Source organism: Bos indicus x Bos taurus, chromosome 10 (genome assembly GCF_003369695.1).
Source record: "Bos indicus x Bos taurus breed Angus x Brahman F1 hybrid chromosome 10, Bos_hybrid_MaternalHap_v2.0, whole genome shotgun sequence".
In the NCBI taxonomy this organism is placed as follows: domain Eukaryota; kingdom Metazoa; phylum Chordata; class Mammalia; order Artiodactyla; family Bovidae; genus Bos; species Bos indicus x Bos taurus.
In genome coordinates, this window is record NC_040085.1 from 21,057,260 (window position 1) to 21,078,464 (window position 21,205).

At 38.7% G+C, this 21,205-nt stretch overlaps 2 protein-coding genes across 2 annotated transcripts; both read left to right on the forward strand.

Moving 5' to 3' along the window:
- The first annotated feature begins 3,839 nt into the window (after positions 1-3,839).
- Positions 3,840-4,801, forward strand: LOC113899590 (olfactory receptor 4Q3-like). Its single transcript, XM_027552854.1, is given in 2 exon segments — positions 3,840-4,746; positions 4,749-4,801. Coding segments are annotated over 2 exon segments (960 nt in total).
- Positions 4,802-11,384: 6,583 nt separating this feature from the next.
- LOC113899591 (olfactory receptor 4S2-like) lies at positions 11,385-20,118 on the forward strand. Its single transcript, XM_027552855.1, has 3 exons — positions 11,385-11,460; positions 13,034-13,114; positions 19,142-20,118. The coding sequence occupies exons 1-3, from the start codon at positions 11,385-11,387 to the stop codon at positions 20,116-20,118; spliced, it is 1,134 nt and encodes a 377-aa protein (XP_027408656.1).
- Positions 20,119-21,205: the final 1,087 nt, after the last annotated feature.

Here is a 21,205-nt window from a genome sequence, read left to right on the forward strand (position 1 = left end):
TGTCCTTAAGAGCCTTGAACCTTTCCTGGTTTCAGGAACCAGAAAGATGGTAGGTGTGAGACAAGGCTTGATTTAGTGTTACAGGCTTTGAAGATTCTTGCCAAAGCCCCCAGAAAGAACTATAGCCCTGCCAACACTGATTTTTATCACAGCAAGACTTTGTTAGACTTCTGACCTATAGAATTATAAAGATAATAAATTTATTTGTTAAGCCACTGAGTTGGTGGTCATTTGTTGCATTACTGTAGCAGTACAAAAGTATTACAACCAAAAAAAATTTTTTAAGTAATACAGTTGTCTTTGGCATTGTCTGCTCATTGTCCTTGAAAAAGATGTTTGTGTGGATTCTGTGAGACCCAGGAGGAAAATCCCTTCCTCATCCAGGGTTTGGGCTTGTGGCTATCAGGCACCAGAGGACACTATTTGTTAAGGATATCCCTAAATGAAAGCAAAGTCTGAGATTCCTGATATGTAAACTAAGGCTGCCACATTCGTGAGGGCCTCTCTGTAACCCCAGCTTCTCAAGGGCTTTTTTTTTTTCTTTCCATCTACTTATTACCAAGGCAACCTTCCCTACATACAGTTCCCTAGAATTGGAGTGAGAAGCATGTTTAGTTCTGATTTTTCTATTTTTATACATTATATATATTATAGAATGGCTATTTGATAACAGTTTGATAGGGTGTTTAACTACCCTTAGACGATGTTAAAGCATATTTTTATTTTCACCTCTTTAAGAAACAAAAAGGAATTTTTGTGACTATAGGAATTCATAAAATGTGTGCTTATTCCTATCTGCTGAGATGTTTGTGTATGACAAAAATCCTCAAGTATCAGTTTGTTGACAAGTGTAAGTAATATAGGTTGTTGAGACTCTACTAGATACATAGGTGGCAAGGAAATACAAATGTATATGCAAGACAATAGATATGTTTTTACTTATTAAGAGCAAAGAAGAGTAATTTGTTTAAAAACATAAATGGCTAGTTCATTTCAGTTCAGTTCAGTCGCTCAGTCGTGTCCAACTCTTTGCAACCCCATGAACTGCAGCACACCAGGCCTCCCTGTCCATCACCAACTCCCGGAGTCCACCCAAACCCATGTCCATTGAGTTGGTGATGCCATCCAACCATCTCATCCTCTGTTGTCCCCTTCTCTTCCTGCCCTCAATCTTTCCCAGCGTCGGGGTCTTTTCCAATGAGTCAGCTCTTCTCATCAGGTGGCCAAAGTATTGGAGTTTCAGCTTCAACATCAGTCCTTCCAATGAACACCCAGGACTGATCTCCTTATGCTGGATATATATAAAATAAAAATGATAAAACATAAAATTTGAGATGAGACAGAACAATTTAGAAGTTTGAAGGGAAGTATATTACTCACGTTAGTTCAAAGTAACTGCAATAATTTTTTCTAAATAAATATTATTTTGGGTTAATTTTCTATCTCTGTTCATTGCAAACCTAAAAATGGTGGAATGTCAACTATGCTTATGGGAAATAATTCTTAGGATAAAACTGACTTAGAAATTTTTATCTAGATTAAGAAGATAATGAATGGCCTATTAAAAAGCCATAGATGAGGCTGATGAGAAGACATAGATTTGGGCATTCTGGAGAGCAATGACTCTAATGACTGGGTATGTTTCTTTCAGGGACCCTGGAGCTATGCTGATGCAGTTGGATGGGTGATATTGACCTCAACAATGCCTGAATAATCTAACTCAGTGTGGGTCCTACTCTCACCTGCGTATATCTCTTCTTTTCCCTTGAACTGTCACTTTGCAGTGGGAGGGAAAAAAAATCTAAAAACCTGTCTGCCATGAGAACTCCTTCTGCAAGAGAGAAATGTCTGATATTATCCTGCTGGTATGCTTTATTTCTTATTCTTATCCTAAAGTGAAATCCAAGTATAAGTGTTACCTTTTAATGTCATGTTAAAATGTTATTTAACAAGCCTACTTAAGGCTCATCTAACTCTAGAAGGATGTAATTTTAACCTAGTATTTGCTATTTATGGGATTTCAGATGTGTACAATTATATAGTTAGATATAATAGAAAACTGCTAAACTGTGTCAATTTTCTTGTTAGTGTGGGGGAAAAAAATCCCAAATGTTAAGGTTGTGTTTTCCTTTAGGGCATTAACTGGTTTATATATTTAGAAATTTTATTTTAGTGTTCTTTTTTATACTGTGATTATACAAAGTCATTATTTATATTGTTTTTTGAATTGGCTTTGTCATCCTACCATCCCTCATTAAAGAATTAAATACAATTTTGACATGTATTCATCATCTATTTCAGAATTCTGTTTTTTTAATTTATTTTTTATTGAAGGATAATTGTTTTACAGAATTTTGTTGTTTTCTTTCAAACTTCAACATGAATCAGCCATATCAGAATTATGTTTTATAACATAAAAAATTTTACTTTGACAGCAACACAAGTCAGTTACTAAAGATAGCATCTTTGTTTTCTGGATAAGATCCATACATAGGCACCAGTTAGAGAAGATGCTTGAAGTATCATCAAGAGACTTGTGTTGTATTAAGACTCTGTAACACCCTGAAGGAAGTGTTCCTGCTTGTACAGCTTCCTATGGTAACTTGGCATTTATCATTCAGCCTAACCCACTCCAGGAAGCATGGTTGGGAAACCATTGAGTATTGTTTTACTCAGATAACAGACTGACATATGGAAAATTGGTAGCACACGTAATGTCAAATTAATCAATACGAAATAGGTAAATGGGAGGGCTGTGTTGTACAATAAGGTCTGACTGTTTCAGAACCTTCAGAGCCCAAGTTCAGCTTTCCAGCAAGAACTGACATGCAGACAACTAACAACAGCAGCCCAGGGAATCCCAGGACTCATTAGGCTGAATGGTGGCATAAGGACCATAAAAGCGTCAGATACAGACAAAGCCCTAGGGAGAGGGGATCTCTCCAGTCCTTACAGCCAGCCCTCAATTAAGGCTTGACTCATAAGAACACCATGAGGGCACAGACAGGGCAACTTTGATGGTCATCTGAGAATTTCTCATTTTGCTAGCCTGAGACTATGAAGAAGGAGCTGGTGGAATGAAGAGCAGGGTAAAATGTTCTTTCTTTGAAACTGCATAGTTCCTGATATTCAATGATGTAAGTTTCTCAGATCTCCAGTCTCCTCCCTTATACCTCTTTCTGACTCTGAAATCCTTTTTATACCTCCTGTTGTTCATACTCTTTTTTTCTATATACTGACATTTATAAATCTTAAATTTAAGAAATAATTTGAGTCTTGTTCTTGTTTTATGCACTTAGAAGCATTTACAGAACAATGAAATTCCCACAGCATCAGGGAATTCTAGGGATGGTAGTATTTTGGAAGGTGGCTACAAGATTTGGATAAGACAGGATCAAATTTACATAACAGAAGGCACTGGATTCATGGGGGCTTCCCTGGAAGCTCAACAGTAAAGAATTCATTTGCCAATGTAGGAGATGCAGGTTCAATCCCTGGGGTGGGAAGATGCCCTGAAGAAGGAAATGGTAACCCACTACAGTGGGTTCGTCAACTGGGAAATCCCATGGATGGAGGAAGCTGGCAGGCAACAGTCCATGGGGTCACAAAAGAGTCGGACACTACTTAGTGGTAATACAACGATAGCTGGATTCATGGCAATACTGTCCTGAGCCTACCTAATTCTAATATAACCCATCTGGATCCTAATTCCCGTTTCTTCCATTATTTCAGTTTCCTCTTTCTTTCTTTTTTTTTTTTTTTTTGCCTTTTGTCTAGCTTAAATCTCTCTTGTTCTAATTTAATTCATCTTTCTTAGGTCACTTGGTATTCTTGACCTGATGAAAAAAGAAAATGATTCTAAGGTGACAGAATTTGTTCTTCTGGGTCTATCATCATCCTTGGAGCTGCAGCTATTTCTCTTCTTAATATTTCTGTTGTTTTACATGGCCATTGTCCTGGGAAACCTCTTGATAGTGGTAACGGTGCGAGCTGATACTCACCTGCTCCAATCACCTATGTACTATTTTTTGGGCCACCTGTCCTTCATTGACCTATGCCTGAGCTGTGTTACTGTGCCCAAGATGTTAGGAGATTTCGTACAGGAGGACAAGATCATCTCTTTTTCCGGATGCCTGGCCCAGATCTGCTTCCTGCACTTTCTGGGAGCCAGTGAGATGTTTCTGCTGACAGCCATGGCCTATGATAGGTATGTTGCCATATGTAATCCTTTGCAGTACCTGACAGTCATGAACCACCAGCTGTGCCTTCAGATGGTTTTTGCCTGTTGGTGTGGGGGTTTTGTCCATTCTATCACACAGGTCACACTGGTCATTCAGCTGCCTTTCTGTGGGCCCAATAAACTGGACAACTTCTACTGTGACGTCCCACAGGTCATCAAGCTAGCCTGCACAGACACATATGTAGTAGAAGTGCTGATGGTCTCGAACAGTGGTCTATTGTCTCTTGTCTGTTTCTTGGTTTTGCTCTTCTCTTATGCTGTCATCCTGGTCACCCTGAGAACTCGCTTCCGCCAGGGCCAGAACAGGGCACTCTCTACCTGTGCCTCCCACCTAACAGTGGTCAGTCTGATCTTTGTGCCGTGTGTATTCATCTACCTGAGACCTTTCTGCAGCTTCTCTGTGGACAAAGTTTTCTCTGTCTTCTACACAGTGATCACACCTATGTTGAACCCCCTCATTTATACTCTCAGAAACACTGATATGAAGACAGCTATGAAGAAGCTGAGAAAAAAACATGTGACATCCTGCTGCCATGTCCAAGAATGAACAGGAAGAGGTGATTTAGAAAATATATTCTTTCTTAACACTCTTAACTCATCCTATACCTGAGTACATGCATGAGAAGAAATTTGGTGACTTTGGTATAAAAGAGAAGGCAGTATAAAAATTATAATGCATTGTTCTTGATTATAGCTGGGAGGCATAGGTGACTGTATCAGGTGTCAAATATTAAGCAAGGACCTCAGTAGTGTTTACTGGCCCACAAATGATAATAAGAATTGAGTACTAAGGTCAAAGGGACACGTTGAAAGATCAGCTCTTCTAGCCTTTTGCCTATAAGTGGTCTTCCTTTATTCATTTCCCTTTTAAGCTCTTTTCAAATGAAAGAAGATTGTACAGCTCCTTTTGTGTCCTAGTCCTCTAGAGTATAACATTTCCTGGTGTCCAGAAGTTCCTTCTGAGGTCTCATCAGAGAATCTTCCAAGGCAATGTGAATCGCTTTTGTTTTGTCTGCAACAAAGCTTGAAAACATCATAAACTAGCCTGTATAATAGTGGTCACCCAGGAACTATGTTGTACATTGTGCCAATTTTTGGAAATGCAGTTGAACAACTCATTTGATTGAACATAAGCTCTTAATGAAGTTTATGTGTAAAGGAAAGGAAGTCTAAGGGTGCTGGAGTGAGGGAAGCTCTCAGCATTCTGCTGTAGAGAATTCTTTAGAAGAGGCATTCCATTTCACCTAGAGTTTTTCTTTTAGCTGAAGTATTGGGAGAGAACTGATAAGATTGTTCTTTAACTGTTCACAATGTTTAAGAGCTCTGAACTCTAAAGGAAAAAGAGAAAGAAATGAGCTATGGTTTAAAGCTCCCACCTACCTGGTTCCTGCCCTTGAAGAACTATTGCTCTGCCCAGAAGTGCTTTGAAAAGTAAGTAATATTATTCAACTTTGTTTTTACCAACTCAAATTTGTTAAATAATATCTTGCCCAAGATCATGTAGAAAAAGTGTAATTAACCAAGAAAGCTAAAAACTTTAATTAAGTCTAAGTTAATATTTTTTTCTCCCCAGGAAGAGTATTAATACAATCAGATGAACTAACTGCTTTATTTCAATTATACCTGCATAGGATCTCGAGACCTAGGAGATCCTTAAAAAGATTCACCAGAACATTTATATTTAAGATTATCTAGGTGACTCAGTGGTAAAAACCTGCCTGCCAAGCAGGAGATGTGGGTTCGATCCTTGTGTCAGGAAGATCCCCTGAAGAAGGAAATGGCAACCCACACCAGTATTCTTGCCTCCTACATCCCATAGATAGAGGATCCTGGAGGGCTACAGAGTCGCAAAGGGTAGGACATGACAGTGATTAAACAACTACAACAAACCTATGACTTAAGGCTCTTTGCAACTTTTTATGCCTATGGAAGGAATTCATTCTATTTACTAAATAATAATAGAATGATGGACTTTGAAGAATATTTTTATATTTGTTCTCTTTATTTCCTAATCAATTGCTATAGGGAGGCTTTTCTAATTACTTAGTTAAAAAGCATACTTCAGGAAAAAAACGTCTGAAATTCTACCTAGTACTTTGATTTACTAGATAATTTGCAATACTCATTATGTAAGAGTTTTCTTTACATTGGAATAAAGAGTGGATTTTCAGTTTTATGCTGGGAGTTAGTGACTTTATGCTTAAGAAACTGTGTGTGTGTGTGTGTGTGTGTGTGTGTGTGTGTATGTATATGTGGCTACAGAAGGAATTCTCAAAGACCAGGAACAAAGCTACCACTTGGGTGATTTCTTAACAGGATGAATGAGGGTGCATGGCCTCCTGGTACTGATTACACCCTCTTCTTTTCCTTTCACTCCATGATATTTCCACAGAGAACTATTGTCTACCATAGATATCCAGAAGGGCTGACATGAGGAAACTGCCAGTCAGAGTAGTGTGTGAGTTGACAGGAGGGATTAAGTGGTGCTGAGAGTCAGCCAGGCACATTGTAGGAACATTGCAGGAACATGAAGCTCCAGGCTTTCTTATTGCATCAGCTGACTGCAACATCCCCTTTTTCTAATGTCTCTTTCATAGGAAAATTGAAGGCCTTAGGAAATCACACTTATTAGAGGGTAACAAGTGTTATTGTGTTTAACTTTCCTGAGAACCCTGTGGGGCAGATACTATTATTTTATTGTCCTCATCAAACAAAGAGATAATCAAGAGGTAAAGTCTCTTGTCCCCTAGTAAATAGTGGAGCTGGACCATGATGAGGATGTCAAACTCCAACGTCCACACTTCTCACCTCTCTCTTCTACTCCCCCAGGCATCTGGGCTCACATACTGTCTTCGAATACTATTCACCTTCTCCAGGTGGATAGTGAGAGCCTTTATAATTAGATATTTGGGTGACCTGTTGATGCCTGGGGGATCCTCCAAATGGCAAAATGTCTACCACATTTCCAAGCACATAATAGGCTTTCAGAAAATAGCTTCTCACTCAATGAATGGATAATAAATTAATAATGAATTCACAAAGGAATAATGAATGAAAGAATATAAAAGGATTCAAAAATAGGATTTATTTATTAAAGGAACATCTTTCTGGAAATGTTTTTAGTAGATGAGGAGTAAACACTGTGATGGCATGTTGATTTCTTTTCCATAACACTTCATAATTTCTAGAGCTCTTAGAGGGGATAATTTGGCAATCAGAAAGTTTCTGTTATCTTCATATTGTGTATGCATGTATATATATATATATATATATGTATATATATATGTATATATATATACACACACCCATGCACACACATATGACCCAACATGTAATTTCCTGTGTTCTGACCACCACATTTTAAAAGTCCTTTTGATATCTGGAACTGGTAGCATAATATTCAGAAAAGCAAGATACTGTTTTTGCATTATCAGTTCTCTGCTGAGTGCTAAGTTGCTTCAGTTGTGTCCAACTCTTTGTGACCCTATGGACTGTAGCTTGCCAGTCTTTGTCCATGAGATTCTCCAGGCAAGAATACTGGGGTGGGTTGTCATGACCCTTCCAGGGGATCTTTCTGACCCAGGGATTGAACCCACCCATGTCTTTTATGTCTCCTGCATGGCAGACAGGTTCTTTACCATTAGCACCACCAAAAAGTTTTAGTAATAACTGCCGGGGTCCAGCCCCAGCAGGATCCAGGGGTACCCTCAGGATGACGGCCTAGGCGATTAGGGATAGATAGAAGAGAAAGAGGCTTGATCTTCCTTGATTAACACAGAAAGCCAATAAAGCTCCCGTGTTCCAAGGAGTCATCCTGAAAGAAGAACAGAGAGCGAAAAGGAGGGAAAAGGAAAAAAAAGAACGACACGGGGAGACCAAGCTTTGATGAGCGAGGCCCATAACTTTATTTTCAAAAGGAACTTTTATACCTTGAATTGTACATAGAGGGAAATGAAAGATGCAAAGTCATACAGAGTCAGCCCAAACATTACATCTATTTTGTCTTTATGGAAACCAGGATTTTTTCTGCATACCTTTCCCATAAACAATGTTGTGTACATTATCTTCTGGCCTTGGAGGCCTGTGGACATTTTATGACCCTTTTTTGATAAAGGCTGCTCAGCCAGAAAACTTTTTTTCCCTTAAAGTGTTTCTTCTTTATTTCTCCCAGCCTCAGAAAGTACTAAACAGAGTTACATTCTCACAGAGCAAAGGTGCAGTGGGTCACAACAAAGAAAGAACCAATTAGCTCAAAGGTCTGATGTGGTTAATTCCAAGGCTGCTGCTTGTTTTTCTCACATTCCAACTATGTTAACCAATGCACTCCCAGGTGCACATGGATAAGGGATATGGGCACTTGGCAGCAAGCATTGGCCCAATAATGAAGCTCTTTATCAGTACTATCTATTCTAATAATTTTTCATCCCTTAAAGGACATCCCATAAAGGACTCTATGCTCATTAGGACTTTTAGAATGTTTTGGCTTCCCGTGCCTTTCAAGGTTGGGGAGTTGTGAACGATCATGTGTGTTAATTGCAAGAGTATGGATAAACCTGTCAGGCAAGCTAGAATGCCAACAGAGGGGTTTGAATTGAAACACTCTTATCATGTCCATGAACTAAAGCCCTAAGTTGATTTTTTCCAGAGAAAGGCGGTCAGGGATAGCCCCCTGTTAATGTCAGAAGAGTTGGTGAAAGGCACAAAATAGTAAGACAGACAGATTCTGGTTTTGGGGTAGATGCTCGAGCAAATCCAGGGAATCTCTTGAGCCATGATCCGCCTTGCTCGTCATGGCTCTTCCACATGACCTTGTCATGGGTGGGATCTCCCATGGTGGCTCCCGGCAACTAACCTTATAAAATTTCTGTTTTTCAGACTGTACATTGTTGATATTATCTACAGAATTCACAGGACCTCTCAGGTGACGCTAGTGGTAAGAACCCACTTCCCAAAGCAGGAGACATAAAAGATAACAGGTTTGATCTCTGGGTTGGGAAAATCCCCTGGAGAAATAATAACCCACTCCACTATTCTTTCCTGGAGAATCCCATGGACAGAGGAACCTGTGGGCTACAGTGCATAGGGTCACAAAGAGTCAGACAAAACTGAAGTGACTGATTTAGCAAGCGTGCATACACAGGGTTCAGAATTCAGATGCGCCGAGAGCGCTTCCGTGGCTTGCCTGAGCTGCTTCAGGGCTGCCTCCCTGAGGCTGGATCATAGCTCTGTGTTTGTGTGCACCTTCGGACTGAAGGGCACTGAGTGAGAACTGCGTGACTAGAGCCTGGCTGGGCTGCAGAATCCACACTCATACATGAGAGATCTCTTGTACTGGGATTTGGAACCAGAAAATGCAGGCTGGGGACTGAGCACCCAAACTTGCTATATCCATACTGCCATGTCTGATGGGTTTTAAGTTTGAACCTGGCCTTCCAGTAGTTAGTTATGAGTATGAGAACATTATTTTCTATGATAAAATTAAAATTAATTTAAATGTTGTTACCTTGATTCATAGCTTTTTAAAAAAATTTTTTTGTTGGATTATATTTGATTTACAATGCTGTGTTAGTTTCTGCTGTACAACAAAGTGAATCAGTTATTCATATACATATACACACTCTTCTTTTAGATTCTTTTCCCACATAGGTCATTACAGAGTAGAGTTCCCTGTGTTATACATTAAGTCCTTATTAGTCATATATTTTGTATATAGTAGTGTTTATATGTCAATCCCAACCTTCCAATTCAATCTCCCCTCTCTCCCAGTCTGCTGCTGCTGCTAAGTCGCTTCAGTCGTGTCCGACTCTGTGCGACCCCATAGACGGCAGTCCACCAGGCTCCCCCGTCCCTGGGATTCTCAAGGCAAGGACACTGGAGTGGGTTGCCATTGCCTTCTCCAATGCATGAAAGTGAAAAGTGAAAGTGAAGTCGCTCAGTCGTGTCCAACTCTTAGCGACCCCATGGACTATAGCCCACCAGGCTCCTTCATCATGGGATTCTCCAGGCAACAGTACTGGAGTAGGTTGCCATTGCCTTATCTGCTCTCCCAGTCTATCCCCTCCTTTATTCCCTTGAAATGATATTTAATTTCTGTAACTCTTTTTCTATTTTGTAGATAAGTTCATCTGTACCCGTTGTTTTAGATTTCACAAATAACCAATAAATATGATATTTGTCTTTCTCTGTCTAACTTACTTCACTCAGTATAGCTTTTAGACATGGTACATGGGTTCTATTTGTACTCTTGCTTTGAGTCCCACAGATATTCAAGGTGGGTCTGCCTCTTCTCACAAGCTCTTGGAGTCCTTTGGGGTACTGAAAGAAGTGAAAGGATACAAAGACAAGTCTGATTCGTGAAGTCACAGGAGGGTTATTGACTTCACATTTCCAGAACTCGTGAGAGCTAAGACTGCACATTTATGGCCTAGCTCTAAACACCTTGTGAATGAGTCAAGAATAGTAAGAACAAAGTAAGGAAACCAATAGTAAGAAAAGCAAGTTTTATTTGTTGTTGTAGGGTTAGTGGTCCCAAATAGTAATACTGAGTACCATCCTTCACTTTACCTTGTGCCAACTTTGAGCAAATTGTACACAAATATATGGGAATGATTTGAATTTTAACTAGCTATTTACCAAGTCATCTTCAATATAGTTTTACAGAGTCATTTATTTGGGATTTTTAGAAACAGAAGCTTTCTTATGGTTAAATTATCCCCTCTTGGAGCCCTGGAAATTATTCAGTGTTATGGAAAAGAAGTCAGTGTGCTATCACAGTGTTTACTCCTCATCTAGAGGAAACAATTTCCAGGCAGATGTTCCTTTAATAAATAAATTCTATTTTTGGATCCTTTTATACTCATTCATTCATTATTCCTTTGTGAATTCATTATTAATTTATTATCCATTCTTTGAGTGAGCAGCTATTTGCTGAAAGCCTATTATGTGCTTGGAAATGCGGTAGACATTTTGCCATTTGGGGGTTCCCCCAGGCATCAACAGGTCACCCAGATATCTAATTATAAAGGCTCTCAATATCCACCAGGAGGAGGTGAATAGTATTTGAAGACAATGTGTGAGCCCAGATGGCTAGGGGAGTAGAGCAGAGATGTGAGAAGTGTGGACGCTGGAGTTTGACGTTCTCGTCATGGTCTACCTCCACCACTTACCAGAGGACAAGCGACTTAACCTCAATATCTCTTTGTTCAATGAGGAAAATAATAGTATCTGCCCCACAGGGTTCTCAGGAAACTTAAACAAAATAATAACAAAAAATAAGACTTGTAAAGCTCTAAAAAGTGTGTCTACAGGTGGTCAGAACTCACTAAATACTGTCTGGTTATATTAAAATTATTGCTAACTGTTCTGTTCAATGCAAAATAAAAGCTGAAAGAAGATTGTACAATTTTTTGATCCTGGAGAATCAGAGGAAACAAAGAGGAACTAGAGATTTTAATCCTAGACCCCTGCCACATGATAATAAAACTCCTGATAACTCCTTTATTCATATTGCAACTAGCTTTGACACAGGAAATTTCATGTTAGGTGATATATGTTTCCTCAAAATCAGGTTAAAATAATCTCATTTGGAATATAAAAAAATGTTCTCTACTTTCAAGGCTTTTATACCATCTTTTAAAAATCTAAGTATTTTGTTAAAATTTCACAACAGTTTCAAATTTACAGAATAGTTGCTAAGACAGTGGAGACAGTTTCTGTATATGTCACATCATTTCCTCTATTGTTAATTTCTTACATTACTATGGTACATTTGTCACAACTAATCAACCAATACTGCTACATTAACTAAACACCCCTTTACTGATACTCTAGCCCCATCATAGAACAATCAACTGTTGCCAGCAATAACAAAAGACACATTTTTTACGCTGCAACCAATGTAAGTCCTTTTTGCCTCAGAAAGATCACTAGCCAAGGTGCATTTTCATCTTAATTGGGTTATTATATCTTTCATGGTATATGGTGGTACCATTCAAACACACAGAACTTTAGCCTCGACCTGAAAGTTCACACTGTAATTCACTGAGTAAATTTTATACTCGATTTTAGAGGTGTAATCCTCAACTCGAGTCAAACCTCCCTGACCCAAATCCCTAAGAAACTGGTTCATGTACTAATAGGACTGAGGCACTGTCTTCACAGTGCTGTTAAATTAAACATTTTGCTTATCTTCTAGAACTTCAGCAAATTTTAAAATGAAGTAAAATATTGTCAGTTGTCTAAGCAAATATTTATTGTTGATAAAGGGTCCAATACATTGATACCGAGAATCACCTTCTCCTTTCTCTTGCCCCGATTTTGAGTAAATTGTGTAAAACTGTGGAAATGGCCTGAGTACTTATTACCTAGTTTTTTATCAAGTAGCCTTCAATATAGTTTTATAAGGAGTGGTTTAGAGGTTATTACACTTGTACTTTTCCTGTCCAGCTGCTACCCAATCACTGGCCCCACAATTCCCTCAGGGTTGTGATGAGGCATAAAGATTGCTGATGGTTTCTTTCTTCTGGCAGACAGGAATATAGAAGAAGTTCTTGCAGACCAAGATCAGAAGCTATGGCATGGTTTTAACCTCATGAAGTTCTATCTTTGAGAAAGAAAGGGAGAAAGAGATAGAGAAAGAGAGTGAGAAGAAAAAAACAGATGATCAAACTCAGGACTTTATCTTAGGCTGTAGGGCAGTCCTTTCTGTGAAATGTGGCACATACATAAGAGAAGCATCGCTATACAGATCTCAGTTTTTTAGTGTGAATTTCTGGATATATGTCGCATTTCTAGCTCAGAACATTTTATTGATCCAAGAAGATCTCAGGTTGTCCAAATCCATGTCGTGGGACCACACTCAGGAAGACAGCCAGAGTAAGTATGTACCTGGAATGCCAGGTTAACAACTGGTGAAAGAGACAGAGGTAATGTTATTGATGTAAATCATATTCATGCATAAAGGGAAATCTTAAATTCTTCATCCACTTTGCGATTTTTGTTCTTGTAATACTGTTAATTAAGGAAGAAGTTTATTACAGTTTGAAGTATCTATCCTATTATCCAATTGGAGTTTCATCCTAGTTTTACCAGTAACAGTGGAACCTCGATAATTCAGTTTCCTCTCTGCGTTTCATTTGTTTCACCAGTGGTTAAAGAAGTGGAATAAAGCAAGTCAAGCGGTCTCTCATATTCTTTTTACTTATTGTTGTTTAGTCACACAGTCGTGTCTCCCTCTTTGCAACCCCATGGACTGCAGCACTCCAGGCTTCCCTGTCCTTCACCATCTTTATATTTAGATTTCAAATTTTACATAAATTTACAAGGCTTTGAGAAAGTCTTTTAAAGGTATTACTTTAAAATGAATGGTTTTATGTCAAGAATAGGTTTTTATTCATCTTTTTATGTTCACAACACAGTACCAGACACAGAGAAAATGCTCAATAAATAATTTCTAAGTGATGGTTTAGTTGCTAAGTCGTGTCCGACTTTTGCGACCCCATAGACTGTAGCCTGTCAGGCTCCTCTGTCCATGGGATTCTCCAGGCAAGAATACTAGAGTGGGTTGCCACTTCCTTTTCCAGGGGATCTTCCTGACCCAGGAATTGAACCCAGGTCTCCTGCATTACAGGCAGATTCTTTACTATCTGAGATTGAGCAATTACTAAGTGAAAGGACAAATAAATATTTGTGCTGCATGAAATATAGAAATATGTGTATAGTCTACATTGTGTTACATTAACTCATTTGCAGATTTTTCAACTCTATTTGTTTAGACACTATTGTATAAAGAAAGTTTGCTGTGGGATGGAGCTTACTGTTAGGAAAAAGGTCCAGAATGTTTGGTCTCTGTCATTTGCAAATTGCTCACAGGAGAAACTAAGGCTGAGCCTTTTCTCTCAGAAAATTTTAGGGAGCTGCAATCTTGCTATTTGTGCTATTTGAAATAATTTAGGTAGGTCAGTGGAATAGTAGCAATGCTGTTTCTTTAGCAGCATAGATTCCATTATACCTATACCTAGTATATATTCTTTAGCGTCTTTGAGGAGAGGCCGAATTCAACCTAGTCTGATACTAATGCTCCTGAAAAGGTTGGCTTTGCACCAGTCTCATACTGATGCTCCTGAAAGTCTATCACAAAAATGATCTTGACTTAGATTTGCAAATCACATTGTTTCTATATCTGTTAACTGACTTGATCCTCAGCATTGGTGGCATTATTCCTTCACAGAGGAGGACTGAAGTTAATAGAAGTGAGGAAAATCTTAAATCACACAGCCTGTAAGAAGCAGAGCTATGAGTAAAGCCCAGTTTTTTGATCTCTGTGCTCTTTCCCCTAACGAAGATAGTAGAAAGGCTCTTGAGCCTTAGGCTTGGATTAATTTCATGGGCTACCGAGGTAGATTCAAAATAAAGTTGAGATAGTCGCTATTTAGGAAAAATAAAACAGCTGTGTAAGTATCTTTGGGTATCCTTGCTTGACTCTTAAAGAAAACCTTACAGGGACATAAACTACATTGTTCTTTTTTGTTCAGTTGCTCAGTAGTGTCCAGCTCTTTGCCACCCCATGGACTGCAGCACACCAGGCTTCCCTGTCCTTCACCATCTCCCGGAGTTTGTTCAAACTCACATCCATTGAGTCAGTGATGCCATCAAACCATTTTATTCTCTGTCATTTTCTCCTCCTGACTTCAATCTTTCCCAGCATCAGGGCCTTTTCTAAGGATTTGGCTATTCGTATCAGGTAGCCAAAGTATTGGAGTTTCAGCTTCAGCATCAGTCCTCCCAATGAATATTCAGGATTGATTTCCTTTAGGATTGACCAGCATGGTCTCCTTGCTCTCCAAGGGACTCTCCAAGAGATCTCCAAGGCACTCTCAAGAGTCTTCTCCAACACTACAGTTCAAAAACTTCTATTTTCTTCAGCACTCAGCCTTCTTTATGGTCCAAGTCTCACATCCATATACATGACTACTGGAAAAACGTTGTTCTTATTTCAGTTAAAAATGTATTTGAAAGGTTTGTTGTCAAAAGTAGATGTATTTTCTAAGATTTTGACAAGTGTGGAAATACATATAAATGGGAATTAGGATATGGACATGATAAGAAGACTAGTGTCCTAAGTCAGCTGCTATACAGGCTTCCCTTTCTCCAGTCACAGGTAATTCTAATCATATATTCACTTAACACTGTGCCATGTACATAAGTGCTTTATATGGAACACATATGTAATCTTTACAATACTTATGAGGTATATTTTAGTCTTATCCACCTTTTGCATTTGAAAAAACAGGCAAAGGGAGTTAAGTAGCTTTCCTAAAGTCATAGTGCTAGCAAGAATTGTAGTAGAGGTAGAATTTGAATCTAGGAAAACTGAGTTTCAGACCTCTTTTAACAAGTGGTCTTTACCACCTCCTGTTCCTGCTTTCCTCCTATCCTGGGAATCCCCCAAGTCATCCAAAATAAATTCCAACACTTCAACTTAACTCACAGGGCTCTTTTATGACATGAGAAACTCTTCCTTTTCATCCTCATTTCCTGACACTTCCATCCATGGATTCTGTACTGAATCACATCAAACTTGTTGACATTTCCCGTAGAGGATGCTATGATGATTTACATCCTATATTTACATCATATATTCTACTCACTATTCACTTCCTGCCTTGTCCACTTTTCTGTGCCCACACCCTGCAGGGTCATCTTCAGGTTAGCTCTAATTCACATTCCAAAATTCCACTCACTGATAACCTTGTGTGGAAAGGTGTTCCTGATTCTCCTGGACTTCTTTACCCTTATCTCAGAGAACTGTGATTGTAAGTTTTCGAGTGGACCTCCTCTATTTGATTGTGTTATGACAAATAAAATGATATCTAGATTAATGATCAATACCACATCACTTGCTATTGCATTCTTATTGTAAATTAAATTTGAGCAAAGTTGGACAGAAACTGTGTATGTTGCGATGATCTTGCCCATTGCAACAGTAGTCCTTCTCTCCAAATACTATACGTAATTAAAAAGTAAATAAACCCTTCATGATTAGCAGAAAAGGGATACAGTATTTTGACTATACAGAAGGTTTAAGACTTTCCAATGAGAAAGAAGATATGGTGATTTTGATGCCATCAGCCCCAGAAATATGAATATTGGTTTAAAAAATTGAGATCCCATTTCCTAGGTTCAAGTAGTAATGCCAGTCACAAGCTCCATGATCTTGGGCAAGTTATTTCCTCTCTTTGTTCTTCAGTTTCCTCATCTCTGAAGTGGGGATAATGATGATAGCCTATCTCATAAGATTTGTATGAGAACTAAATGTGAGCAATAACTGGCACATAGTAAGTACAAGATAAGTGTTTTCTCTTATTATCTAAATATTTTTCAATCCTTATGATCTTACCAGCTGGTGATAACTGAGTACAGGTTGGCTTTACTGTTACAGTGTCACAGAGTATTTGAAGATTTAAGGACACAGAGCATATCTTCCTACCAAAGGGCTTTACACCATAACAGAGCAATTGTTTTTTAAATGCAATTGTTTTTTCATGAGCAGTTTATCTTTCTCTGATCTATTTATCATCTATCTGTCCATCTATATCTATAATCATCAATCTATCATTATCAATTATCTATCATTTTTCTATTATTCTGTCTTTCATCATTTATTTAAGAGCTTGTGTATTTTGTGGGTTCTAGGATCAGAATAAAACAATTCAAATGTCAGCCCCTTCTGCTCAGTGGTAAAGAATACACCTGCAATGCTGGAGACTTGGGCTCGATCCCTGGGCCAGGAAGATCCCTTGGAGGAGTGCATGGCAACCCACTCCAGTATTCTTGCCTGGAAAACTCCATGGACAGAGGAGCTTGGTGGGCTACAATTCATGGGGTCACAAAGAGCTGGACACAACTGAGCACACACACATTGTGAGGATAAAATGAGGTAACATAAGATAATCGTTTAGCATACAATCCTGCACACAGAAAAGTGCTTAATAGTTCATAATAACCATTACTAATAGTATTTCTACAATGAAAATAAACAGACATTATGGTTTATTGTCTCAGGAATAAAGTTAGATATGAATTTTAGTATTGTCTCTTAGTTGTCTATATAGCTTTAATATAATTACTGACTACATCAAATTACAAATCTACCTACTAGAGAGATTTCACTTCATAGAATCAAATTATAAGGTAAAGCACTTCATAAATACAAAAATGTTATATAGATGATCTCATTTTATTTCTATAACAGCTTTGTGAGGCCAAAACTTTATCATCCATCTTTTATAGATGAGAAAACAAATATTCAGAGAAAGTAAGTAGATTTACCCAAAGTTAACAGTTGGTGAGGGTACTCAAATCACTCAGCTATGGGCAGTGCTCTTTCCACTATCCATGAAGAAAGAGGTTTGATTCAGAGAAAACATTTGCATAATTCAGAGGAGCCATTTTCATTCTGAGGATCTTTAAATTTTGTCTCTTGATTCATCTCTTTCAAGAATTCATCTCTGATTATTTTATCCAGTACTTTTTCTGTATGCCTTAAGCACTTCTGTATGTAACCTGTAAAACAATTTATACAATTGTAAAATACACTTACTACCATTATCTGTATGGGACATTTTATTCCTAATTCTTAACTATAATTGCAAGGGCTTTTTAAGGCAAAAGTATTAAGGATGATAAAAGTTTTAGTAATTTAAAAATTTTTCAACTCTTTAGCACAAAATGTGTATGCTAGTCATTCGTGTCTGATTCTTTTCACCCCATAAACTGTAGCCCACCAGGCTCCTCTGTCTATGGAATTCTCCAAGCAAGAATACTGAAGTGGATAGCCATTCCCTTCTCCAGGGGATCTTCCTGATCCAGGAATTGAATCCAGGTCTCCTGCACTGTAGGCGGATTCTTTACCATCTGAGCCATCACATAGGACAAAGTATTTTCCTATGTAAAATACTTTGGATTGTATTGTATTCTATCCAATACATAGGACAAAGTATTTCTCTGTATAGTTTGATGTATTCCTTACTGGCAAGTGAAGCTGAACTTCTTTATGCAGGTCAAAGATTAGGATTCAAACTCTTCCAAAGTAAATTTACAAGCGTAGGTTGTTGGTGAGCCAGGGAGTCAATGTATATGTTGTTCTCAGTCACTAAAAATAATTTCATTTTTAATTGCACTGAAACTTCCAACCTCATTTAGAAACTAGAAACTGAGTCATTCTCACTTGACTAAATAGAATGTTATTCTTGTAAAGTTGGTCTGTATATATTATATTAAAAGGCTCATAGGAATTTTAGACGTCAAATCTAAAATGCTAACTCCTTGCTTGTATCTTTAGCCTCAAAAATTAATTTATCCATTTAATACTTAAAGTGTTTTCATACCAAAGAGAATTTCTGATGTGGGAGTGGGCAGTGTGAGATCAGAGAGAGAGAGACTGAGAGAGAGGGACAGGATGATTATGAAGGAAAACAATTGGGAGAAAGGAACTGTAGGTCTAAGCATAATAGAAAATCAAATGGGAGTCAATAATGTGGTAAGAAAAAATATCCCTGAACTATACTCAAGAAATATTAATATTTTCCTCTGCTATATTTAACATCACTTGGTGGCTCAGATGGTAAAGCATCTGTCTACAATGAGGGAGATCCAGGTTCGATCCCTGGGTCGAGAAGATCCCCTGGAGAAGGAAATGGCAATCCACTCCAGTACTATTGCCTGGAAAATCCCATGGACAGAGGAGCCTGGTAGGCTACAGTCCATGGGGTCGCAAAGAGTCGGACACGACTGAGGGACTTCCATTTCACTTTCACTTTCTTTCACTTTCAAATGTTTTCAGAAGGCTGTTCCTGTTAGGCTTGACTCGCTTACAATGGTTTATAACATTTATTTTTGCAGAGAACCAGAGCCACTCAACCAGTTCTGCCTGGATCTCCGTGGAAGTAGTCAGCAATGTTACCGAGTTTATATTTTTAGGACTTTCCCAAGATCCTGGAATGCAACTGATGCTCTTTGCTCTATTCCTCCTCTTCTATATGGTGATCCTGGGGGGAAACCTGCTCATTTTGCTCATGGTTTTTCCTGATCCCCGACTTCATACACCCATGTATTTCTTCCTCAGTAACTTGTCCTTTGTGGACATTGCCTATTCCTCAGCCACAGCACCCAAGATGATTGCAGACTTTGTTTCTGAGAAAAAGATTATTTCCTACTGGGGCTGTGTAACTCAGATGTTTACCTTCCACTTTTTTGGTTGTACTGAGATTTTTGTTTTGACTGTCATGGCTTTTGACCGTTATGCTGCCATCTGCCAACCGCTCCGTTATGCCAACATCATGAGTACCACTGCTTGCACCCTGCTGGCATCACTGTCCTGGCTGGGAGGCCTGGCTCACTCCTTTGTTCAGACCCTCCTGACCTTTCAGTTACCCTTCTGCAGCTCTCAGATCATTGACCACTACTTTTGCGATGTCCACCCAGTTCTAAAACTTGCCTGCGCTGACACAACCCTAGTAAACATGTTGGTGATTGCCAATAGTGGTCTCATCTCCCTGGGGTGTTTCCTCATTCTTCTGGCCTCCTACACAGTCATTTTAGTCAGTCTTCGGAAGCAGTCTGCTGAGGGCCGGCGCAAGGCTCTCTCTACCTGTGGATCTCACTTCACTGTAGTAACTTCCTTCTTTGTCCCTTGTATCTTTATTTACCTCCGTCCATCCACCACTTTCCCACTGGATAAGGCTGTGTCTGTGTTCTATACTACCATCACCCCGATGCTAAACCCACTCATCTACACTCTGAGGAATAAGGATGTAAAGAATGCCATGAATCGGGTGTGGAATCACAAAGTCTCCTTGAAGGAAAAGCGGAAGGCATAGTTTGTTAGAATTACAAAATCAGAATTAGTTGATACCTTCCAAGGCCCTTAACTTATTAATAATTTTAAAGAATAGTCTCTAACATTCAACTATGTCATAGTTCTCTTTTAAAAGGGAATAATTTGAGGCTATTTCATCTTTCTGCTTCTAGGTGAGCAAAACTTAAACTTTTCCATACTGGCTAGGCTTATCCTCGCTTATTTCTAGAGTGGAAGAGTAAACACTTCTGCTCATATCTCATTTAATACCTTAGATCCCTTCAGTTCAAATCCAACACTCTTAAGATATAATTCAATAGTTTAGAATGGAGTTACAAGAAAAAGTTATCTCTGAGGAACTGGATAATTTCTCTGTAAAAAAGTCCATCTTCCTAGGAGCTGCCTCCTTATCCCCTTCTCTCTCTCCCTCCTCCTTCCCTGCTGTTTTCCCTTCCCTCCTGCCTTCCTTTATCTGATCCTCCTTTGTTTCCCCAAATCAGGCAGTAAACCTCTCATGTGGAGGTAGGACAACCTTACTGCCAGAGATGGGAATCCAGGTGAGAAACCTGTGTAAACAAACCTGATTACTATAATTGAGTCTCCCAAGTCCAGACTAGATTTAGATATTTCACTAATTAAACACCCAGAGCCTATATATATATACATGTATTTGTCCTGTTAATTCCTCATGAATGTGTTTCTTTGTTCAAACAGTATAAAAGATGCTGGCCTTGGCCACTTTTTTCGGTCCCATTTCTATGAGACCTCCATGTGCATGAATTAAAATGTTTCTTTTTCTCCTGTTAATCTGTCTTGTGTCAATTTTATTATTAGTCCAGCCACAAGAATTTAAGACAGGTAGAAGGGTAAAGGGGGAAATATCCCCCTTTCTGACAATTTGTCATTGAGTTGCTAAGTCATGTCTGACTCTTTGCAACCCCATGGGCTGTCCCTCACAATATTTAGGATTAAATTTAACCATGAAAGATCTGTACACTGCAAAGTGTATGACATTAGTGAAAGATATTGAAGAAGATACAATTAAATGGAAAAATAATTCCATATTCATAGATCAGAAGACTAAAATGTCTTAACCATATTGTTAAGAT